At 53.1% G+C, this 9956-nt stretch overlaps 1 protein-coding gene across 1 annotated transcript; it reads left to right on the forward strand.

The window, feature by feature from the left end:
* Positions 1 to 896: 896 nt before the first annotated feature.
* On the forward strand, positions 897 to 7413 carry CNGA2 (cyclic nucleotide gated channel subunit alpha 2). Its single transcript, XM_074147501.1, has 6 exons — positions 897 to 1278; positions 1490 to 1600; positions 2127 to 2297; positions 4641 to 4748; positions 5169 to 5275; positions 5969 to 7413. Exons 1-6 carry the CDS (start codon positions 1166 to 1168, stop codon positions 7411 to 7413), a joined length of 2055 nt encoding a protein of 684 aa, XP_074003602.1. The 5' UTR covers positions 897 to 1165.
* Positions 7414 to 9956: the final 2543 nt, after the last annotated feature.

A 9956-nucleotide genomic window follows, 5' to 3' on the forward strand; every position in this document is an offset into this window, starting at 1 on the left:
GCTTCGGGGGACGCCAGGCTCGTAAGTGGACAGTGGTGGCTTCTCAGCAGCGGCTGTGTTGCCCTGGGGAGGTGGCTGGGCTGTGTGTGCGTGACTGTACCCGTGTGTGCACCGTGGATGTAGTCCCTATGCGTGTTGGTAGAGCTGCACAAGGCATTGCCTTCCCCCAAGCAGAGCCTTGGCTGTGGGAGAGCACAAGCGTGTCGTCTCCAGGAACCTGCCTCAACCGTGCGATGTGGGTACGGAGGGTGTGCTGTGCCCTGGAGGGAGCGGGCAGGGTGGGAATACGTGGTCTGGGCAGGGGCTGGGCAATGGCTGGGTGCCTTCGTGTCCTTGCATGTGCAAGTCTGAGTTTGTGCGAGGTGCTTTTGCACGGTGTGGTCTATGCTAGGGTGCAGCAGAGCAGTGACGGCTGCGTGTGATGCTGGGGAAGCCCCGTGGGCATCTCTCGCTTTTTAGATAAACAAACCCCAGAGAAATCCCACACTTAACAGCTCCACAGCAGCCTCCGCATATTAATGCAGGGCCTTCTCTTCTGCTCTCTAAACCCAGATGGTATTTTTAAACAGCAAACTTTAATTTGCAGCACAGGGGAGACTTCTGCTGGGACGAGAGGTGGGGCTCGCTGGGCAGACCACCAGCAGGTTGCTGTGCCCTGGGGAAAGAGGGCAGTTGCTCGGATGCAAACACCTTTGTACACACAAAAGTCTACCCCATGCTGCTGCACGACAGCATCTCCCCACCAGGGCTGGCCTTGTACTTGCATCTCTTACAAGTCTATTTTCTTCTCCTTGGGCTGGAAGTGGTGCCGAGAGCCATGGTCTTGTTGTTATGGCATGGATCGCTGGGGATGCTGTTGCCCTGGCAATGTCTGAGGAGCCTGAACGAGAAGGAGAGCATCTTTCATGAGCCATGGGCAGATGTGGGATCTCTTGGGGAGGACAAAATGCTCTGCAGGACTCTTACTGCAGCATCAGTGATGGCTGGCAGTGGAAAACATGGGGTGGGCACATCCCATGGGGTTTGACCTTCTCTCTTTTCATGCCGTGCCATATCTCTGTGTTCCAATCCATGACGTGTCCTGCATAGCTCTTCTTGTGGCTGTTTTCTGCTCTTTGCAGGTCTCTGGGGCAGGGTGTGTGCCCGTTCTCTCCTCACATGGAGGATGATGGCCAAGAGTAATGGTCCGCGCAGCTCGCCAGCCAACCACCACCCCTGCCCACCCGCCCAAGCCCGAGTGGAGGGTGACACGGATGGGACGGGGCTTAGCACCAGCAGGTCAGGCTGGTCCCTGGTTTGGTTGAGGGAGGTAGCGGTGGGGCAGGAGAGGGAAGGACCAGCTCAGTGCGTCTGCTGAGACCTGGTGTGGGCAGGGCTGCGATGCCAAACCCTAGCTGCCTGCTTTCTCCAGTTCCTCTGGCTGTAGGCAGGTGCCAAGGTGGCATGGTGCGGCTGTGACACTTCCCCCCCACCCCTTTCCCCACTGCAGGACCTGTTCAACCCAGGATGACACCTTCTCAGAGCTGCGGAGAGGGGCTCCCCTGGGTCAGGGGGAACAGCCGGCTGCCTCCGCTTTCCAAGGCAGGGGAGCCTTGGCCAGGTATCCATGTGTGCTGCCGGCTCGGGGTTAGCCCATGCCTTTTGTGCCTGGCTGTGACACTGGGGACTTGCGTGGGGTCAGGATTCATTCCCTCCTTGCTGTATGGCATTCAGGGGTTGCAGGGACCAGAGTCTGTGAATGCTCCTCTGGGTGCCCCGGTGCCCATGGAGAGGGCTGCGGGAGGGGACGGCTCCATCACCTCTGGAGCCCTGGGCGGGCTCAGGGGCTCCTTTCCCTTGCTGGCAACTTCAGTCTGCCCCAGTCACCCACACGTTCCTTGTGTCCCTGTGGGAACGGCAGCAGGACTGGGGAAGGAGCTGGGGGTCTCTTCCAGGCTGGGCTCTCTTGCATATATATTCTTGGTCCCACATGTCACTACAAGGCAGGGGGCGAAAGGAAATGTTTGGGCTTGAGAGGGAGCTGTGAGAGTTTTCTTCTCTGTTGTAGCCCCCCTGCTTGCTCTCATGCTTTTGCTTTCTCCTTGCTCTGCAGACACATCCTGACTCTGCCTCTCTGCCCCATCCAGGATCGTCCGGCTGGTGCTGGTGCTGAGGGACTGGGCCAGCAAGAGCTTGCATGAGGAGCAGCAAAGGCCAGACCCCTTCCTCGAGCGCTTCCAGGGCCCTGAGCTCCAGACAGCGGCTGTAGGCGCTGGCAACGATCTGGAGGATGAGGAGACGGAAGAGAAAAACAAAAAGTAGGGTCCCTTCCCTGTGGTCCCAGCCATCCTTGGCTGGAGATCAGTCATGCATGGTGCTTGGGGGCTCCCAGCAGTGACGGCTGATGGAGGTGGATGGGGATAGGAAAGCAGGAGGTAGGATGCAGTGATGGAAAGGGTCCTTCCTGCCCTCTCCAGCCCCTGTCCTGGCAGCCAGGCTGTTGTGCAGGCACACAAGACCTGCTAGTCTGTCCCTGTGGAAAAGAGCTGGCCTGTCCCTCACCTGTGGGGCCTTCTCTCCCCTGGTCCGTGCCCTGGTAGGACACACACATTGCATGGCTCATGACAGCTAGCAGACCTCCCCATTTCCAGAACAGTTCAACACTTGGGTTGGCATTTGGAGCCAGCCCTGGGTCTGTAAAGAGATGCACCTTCAGGTGGGGACAAGCCAAGGGATGCAGGGTCTCCACCCACGAGACCACAGCAAGCACAAACACGTGGGATTTGCCAGTCTCATTCATCATCTGCAGGATGAAGGGAGATGAAGGGAGCGCGTTTGCTGTCCGTCTCTCCCCAGGAGGAGACACTGTGATGGCAGCTTTCTGAAAAGGCTCTTTCAAATCCAGCCCTTTCATCTCCTCAGCTCACACTCCTGGTGAAAAGCAATAACCTGGCTTTTCTTCTGCTGGCTAATTAAAGGGCAAAGCTCATGGACTGCTCTGGACCCTACCATTATACATGGTAATTAAACCACCGAAAAATGATTGTTTTCTGTAGGAGAAAAATATCTGAGCCTTGTATCTGGGTCTTTACTAGTCGTGGGGAAAAAACCATTCTGCCCTGTGAGGTTAAGGGGAGCTTGTTAATTATCAGAGGGAGCTGAAGCGTGCCGGGAAAAGGCTGCTCAGCGCCAGCGGGCTCCTGGGGAGAACGTGGTAACTTTTGGTGTTTTCTAGGTCCTCGGCTCCGCAGGTGAGAAGAACCCCCAAGTCTGGTAGCTCCAAACGTGAGCTGCTGTTCATGTCCATGGGAACCCCCACTATTACGGGCTTGGGTGCAAAGCCCTCGGGAAGAGGCAGATGATTATTCTCTCTTCCTGGGTTAACCCAGAGCCCTGGCTTTTCAGCCCTGGCCCCGCTGTCATCATAATGTCAGGGACTCTGGCAACCTGCTGTGGGCAGCACTGGTGATTTAAAGCTGTAATTACCGACGTAATTAACACCGTTATTGAGGTTATCAGTGCTTGTGGGTGTTACAACACTGCTGGCTGGCTGCAGGTGAGTCAGTGCTTGCCGCAAAGAGTCCATTTCTCAAAAAAACATACGAGTCGCACGTTCTGAGCAAAAGATAAGAGTTTTTAACGGGGAGGCTGGACCACCTGCTTGCCTGTGGCTGTACCCAGAGCGAATGTGGAGGACCGCCACTGGCTTTGTGCCCAGTGCCGGTCCCCATGCTCCGGGCACAGCGGGTGCCGCTGCCTGTGCTGCTGGGGAAGGAGACTTCAAGGCAGAGGTTTTGCTTTTGAAGCTGTCGGCAGCAGTGGGGTGGGCACGGGGAATCTGTTGGCAAGTGGGTTAGGTTTTTTTCCTATCACTGGAGGGAGTTTTGCATGTTCAAAAGCTGGAAGGGAGGGAAGGAGGGGAGGGGGAGAAGGAGTTTTGCCCTACCAGGCTGCAGCAGCTCAGCCTATCAGCCCAGCCGCAGAGTTTCTCTTCCCCAGCTTCTCCAGCGAGATCTGGCAACTGGAGCATACACATCTTATCTCAGAATCCCAAGATGAGCAGGACCAAACACTTGGGAGCGGTTCAAAGGCTGGATCCCAGACTGGGCAGACTGAGGGCAGGCAGCTGGGAGCAGCACAGTGATGGCAGCCTTGCAATGCCAGCTGCCCCCCGTGTCGCTGCTCTGGGGCTTGGACATCCCATCCTGGCCCTCCCACTGATCTGCAGCATGCTTTCCCTCCTGCTCCAATTAATCGTCTCTTAAGATCTGTCTGGCACCAATCCATACCTCATCTGGGAGAGGCAATGTCATGGAACGAGAAGTTTTCTGATCACCCTCTTCCATACATCTGTTTCTGGCTCTGCCACTGGGATGCTGTGTGCATGTAGGCCACCTGCTCTGCCTTACCATCCTGCAGTTTCCTCTTCTGGTACATTACTGAGCCCAATTCTGGGGATAAAGGAGCTTTAACAGTGCTGGACATTTTTGCTCAGCACTGCTGGGATTGGTTCTAGCTCAGAGACTGGCACTCAAGCTGCAGCTTGAGCCAGTCTAGTGCAAGGGATGAAGGATGTGGCTTGAATGGTTCCTTCCAACCCAATGTTCTATGTTTAGCCCATTATCCGTACGTTGCCAGCTCTGTTTTCTCTCTGCTTCCAGGAAGAAATGGCAGATCTTTGTGGTGGACCCTGCAGGGGACTGGTATTACCGTTGGCTGGCTGTCATTGCAGTTCCTGTCCTCTATAACTGGTGCTTGCTCATAGCCAGGTGAGCTGGGAGGCTGTAGCATCCCCGTCTCCTCTAATCCTCCTCTTCCCCTGGTTGTCGTGGCCTAGCCAGGAGCAGACAACTGACACTGGTGGTGCTGGGGCTGGTGGGAACCTAAAGGAAAGGGACCCCCACTATCACTGTGGCTTCTGTGGTGCAAAGGCAGAGCTTCCATCTTCTGGCCCAGGTTGGAAAGGACCATGATTTTGGGATAAAGCTGCAAGGTGCATTTGGGAGGTGGGTCAAGGGAGGGAAGATTTTCCAGACAAGGGGGTTTTAATTTCTCAGAGAAGAGGGGCAAGTGGCCAAGCTCTGTTGCAGAGTTAGGAGCCTAAGATGCAGCCTATATTCAGCTGTAATAGTGAGAGATGATATGGAGATTTGTTGGTCTCACCACCCTATTTTATGACCATCCTCCAGGGCTTGCTTCAGTGACCTGCAAAAGACCTATGTTGTCCTCTGGCTGGTGTTAGACTACGTCTCGGACTCTATCTACATTGGGGACATAGTGATCCGCCTGCGCACAGGTAAGCAGAAGCAGCATCCTGGCTTGTGAGGGCTTTGCTTTAATCCCCTAAAAGTGGAGATGAGCTGCGAGGAAGAGGCCTAATCTACAGCTCCATTAGAAGGAGGGTTTTGTCTACCTTGGCACTCGCTAGTACGAAGCAGTCTCCAGAGAAAGAATCTAATTAAAAGATCTGTGAAATGGAGTAAGTTTCAGAATGAAAGATTAATCATCCCAGCTTTCAACTTCACCTTTGAATAATTGTACAAAATCACCTGCATTAGTATTAGTATTCGGGCATAGTTGAAGGTCTGTATCTCTGATTTTGCATCAGTTCAGCTAATGAATTATCTACATGGAAAAATGGTAGAATTTAATGTTCTCGGAATGCAGCAGGTGGCTGTACATTTTCTGTTGGAACTGCAATAATTCATGATGTGGAGGATGGAAACCTTTGTGTCGCCATTTTTTCATGGCAACAGAGTAAATCCCTAAGTGACATCTTTAGGTGACTTTTGCCAGATGAAGGGCTTGAGTGATAACAAAAGCTTGTAAACTGAGTAGATGAGGTGGACCTGGTACTATTTGGATGACCCTGTGTGTATATGCACATATGTGCATGGCATACCATAAAATGTTTCTCAGAAGTGCTTACAAATCCTGCAGAAGAGTTGAACATAAGCAAAGTTAATTCTATCATTTGCTTCTCTGCTAGGTTTCTTGGAACAGGGCCTCCTGGTTAAGGACCTGAAGAAGTTACGGGATAACTACATCCACACCTTACAGTTCAAGCTGGATGTTCTCTCCATCCTCCCCACAGACCTGGCGTACTTTGCTGTGGGATTGGACCATCCTGAATTGCGTTTCAACAGGCTGCTGCGCTTCTCCCGCATGTTTGAGTTCTTTGATAGGACAGAGACCAGAACCAGCCACCCCAACATCTTCCGCATTAGCAACTTGGTTCTTTACATCCTGGTCATCATCCACTGGAATGCATGCATTTATTATGCCATCTCCAAGGCCATAGGCTTTGGAGAGGACACTTGGGTCTACCCCAACATCACAGACCCTGAATTTGGGTTTCTGGGCCGGGAGTACATCTACTGTCTCTACTGGTCTACATTGACTTTGACTACCATTGGGGAGACCCCTCCCCCTGTGCGTGATGAAGAGTACCTCTTTGTGATCTTTGATTTTCTCATCGGTGTCCTCATCTTTGCCACCATTGTGGGGAATGTGGGATCCATGATATCCAACATGAATGCCACCAGGGCAGAGTTCCAGGCAAAAATTGATTCCATCAAACACTACATGCAGTTCCGCAAGGTGAGCAAAGACATGGAAACCAAAGTCATCAAGTGGTTTGACTACCTGTGGACCAACAAGAAGGCAGTAGATGAACGGGAAGTCCTCAAGAATCTCCCTGATAAGTTAAGGGCAGAGATTGCCATCAATGTTCACCTGGAGACACTGAAGAAGGTGAGTATTTTCCAGAACTGTGAGGCAGGTCTGCTGGTGGAGCTCGTGCTGAAGCTTCGCCCTCAGGTGTTCAGCCCAGGGGATTACGTTTGCCGGAAAGGAGACATTGGGAAAGAAATGTACATCATTAAGGAGGGGAAGCTGGCCGTGGTGGCAGATGATGGAGTAACACAGTATGCGTTGCTCACTGCAGGAGGCTGCTTTGGGGAGATCAGCATCCTCAACATTAAAGGGAGCAAAATGGGCAACAGGCGCACAGCCAACATCCGTAGTTTGGGCTACTCTGATCTCTTCTGCCTGTCAAAGGAAGATCTTATGGAAGCAGTCACAGAGTATCCCGATGCCAAAAAGGTCTTGGAGGAGCGTGGCCGGGAGATCTTGATCAAGGAAGGGCTGCTGGATGAGTCAGCTGCAGAGGCAAGCACAGAAGAGCAGAGCATAGAGGAGAGGCTGGACAGGTTGGTCTTGAATCTGGACACGCTGCACACCCGCTTTGGGCGGCTCCTGACAGAGTACAATGATGCCCAGATGAAGCTCAAGCAGCGCATCACTGTTCTGGAGTCCAAGATGAGGCAGCAGGATCTGGAGGACTTCTTCTCTGATAGCTCGGACAGTCTGCTTGAGGATGAGGAGAAAGCTGTATCTGGTGTATCTGAAAGGGTGAAGAGGTCAACTAGATGATGTCTGGCCTTGTGCTGAGACAGTGTTTGCTGTTTCACAAGGCAGATCCTGTGGCTGCCTTGCCAGGAACTTCTCTCAGGTCCTTAGTGTTGCTGCTGCCACTGCCTTGATGGCAGCTCCTGAGATGGCTCCAAATCGAGTGATTGTCCTAGCTCTTCCTCCAGCCTGTCCCTTTTCTTGTTGCCTTGGTCTGAGACCTTGGACGTGGATCACTAAAAAGAGGAGAATGGCTAATGCCACTGCTAACATTTCCTTCTAGCTTCTGCAAAAGATCTGTGCTTATCACACCACCTTCCTCCTCTTTGCCTTAACAGAAGGTGGGATGTGAACCTTGCATGGAGGGGTACCTGCATGTGCTGACCTCCCATGTATGTTGAGGAGACGCAGAGTCATGGTGAGCAGAGCCTGCCGTGTGCCGCCTACCCATCCACACAGGGACCAAGGAGGAGAAGGGCTTTGGAAGGTTGCATTTGGAAGGCTGCATTCCTTGCAGATAACAAAACCACCCCAACGAGAGAGACCAAACACAAGCCAGATATTTACAAATACATTTTGGATTTGGCCTTTATAACTCACTTTAGGTAAATAGTCTCCACTGAGTGTCTGCAGATGCCCAGTCAACACCAAGAGACTCCTTACCTGCAAAGTACCAAAACTCAACTAAGACAGCCCCATCTGTGCCTCTTACATCTGCAAATGGAGAGGCTGGTCTGGGTCAGTGTCACTACCTAGGTCATCTCCACCACCCACACGGAGGCTGGACATCTAGCTGGAAGGGCTGGCAGCTGCTGTCCTCCTGCCCATCTCTTTTCCCTTCTGCTATAATTTGGTGGCCACCTGGTGTGGGTGGCTCGGTACCCCGAGCACTGCACCTTCCTGAGGGATGGTGTTCCTGAGCTCCCCCCCCCACCCCCAGCTGCGGAGGCAGCGTGATTTCCATTTGGGCTACGGATTTCTCAGGTGGCAAGTACAACGTAGAGGTAAAGACCGCGGCTGGCTGGCCTGACAGCGCCTGTTGTGCTACGTGGAGGAGGAAGACAGTAACTGTCTCTCTCCTCTATCTAATAACAGCCAGATGTGCCAGGAAGGGTTTGACTGAAATGACATGTTTTTAAGGAACGAAGCAGTGGTGGAACCCAACTGTGCCCGTATTTGCTTTGCCATGGGTGGCTCAGAGAGAGCGCAGAACACATTTATTTTCTTAGGCAGGAGGTTTTCCTGTACTCGGTGGGAGTTTTGGAGCTTTGCAGGCCAGTTGTCTTCTGGACAAATGAAATGAATGGCGGAGCCACGGTGTGGGGGAGAAGATGTGCAAGGGTGAAAATGTGGCACCATGGCATGTGCCAGCAAAGCTCTGCCAGGCTCTTGGTGAGGGGTACAGTTGCAGGAAAGGCCACCAAAACCCTGCAAACAACCTCAGTGCAAGCAGTAATGCCACCCGTGCCTAACCATACTGTGCTGGTGCTGGGACTTGGGGGATGCAACCTCATTTCTTGCTTATGTCACAAGCCCTGACCCTTGTGTAGGCATCTGGAACCTCCTACTCCTGCCCACTGGGTCCATGGGATGGGCTGGGGCTGGTTTCTAAGGAGGAGAATGTTTGGTGGAGAAGGGAATTTTGAGGAATTAATGTTCTGGGTCAAATTTAGCCAATAGTTTGGCTAAAATAATGGGATGACAAATATCATCCCAGAAAAGTTCATGGTGGAAAATTGAGGCTATTTGCTTTGTCCTTTTCTCTCCAACATAAGACTGCCTCTCTTCATTTTGTGTGAGAATTTTCCATTTTAAAAATAACAGCCTTGCTTTTTGGGAATTGGTGGGTGCGGGAAGGTTAAATTATCAACAATTAGAATTTGGGATAAGATAAAAAGTTTTTTGTCATCCCTAAATTAAATTGTAGGGTTTCTGGGTTTGGTTTTGTTTTTTTTTTTTGTTTGTTTGTTTGTTTTGGGTTTTTAATTTTTATTACTAGGATGGTTTTGGTTGAAGATGAGGTAGTAACTGTTCGGCTTTTTCCTATAACACTAAGATCCCTGGCTCCCGGCTTTCCCCTTCCCTATGATTTATGGCTCCTGAACTTGCGGCTCGTTCTTTGCCTGCGGCGGGCGGGCAGAGCATCCCCCGCCGGGGGGGGAGGGAGGGGGGTCTGAGGCGAGCACCCCCCCCCCTCCCCACCGCCGCTGTCGCCCTGCGGAATGCGGCGAGGGAGCCAGGAGAGGGTGCTGTGAACCGCGGAACCGCCGCGGTACCCGGGGGCCGTGGGGCTGGATGCGGCCCCGCTCCCGGCCCCCTCCCTGCGGGTCGTGGGCTTCGCAGCCACCCGTGTTCCGGCAGGTTGCGGGGAGCCCGGCGTTTGGCAAGGCAACCCTGAGTCTTTCCCGATGGAGCCGCAGCTCCTTGGAGCCTCTTTCCATCACCCTCCGTTCCCTTTTTGCTAGCCCCACGCACCCAGTTCCTGCCCCTCTCTCCGTGGGGGACGCGTTGGGAGCAGGTGGGCTTTGGTGCTCTGCTGCTTGTGGAGCAGGGCTGGCCCAGGACAG

This window comes from Numenius arquata, chromosome 5, assembly GCF_964106895.1.
Source record: "Numenius arquata chromosome 5, bNumArq3.hap1.1, whole genome shotgun sequence".
Taxonomy (NCBI): Eukaryota; Metazoa; Chordata; class Aves; order Charadriiformes; family Scolopacidae; genus Numenius; species Numenius arquata.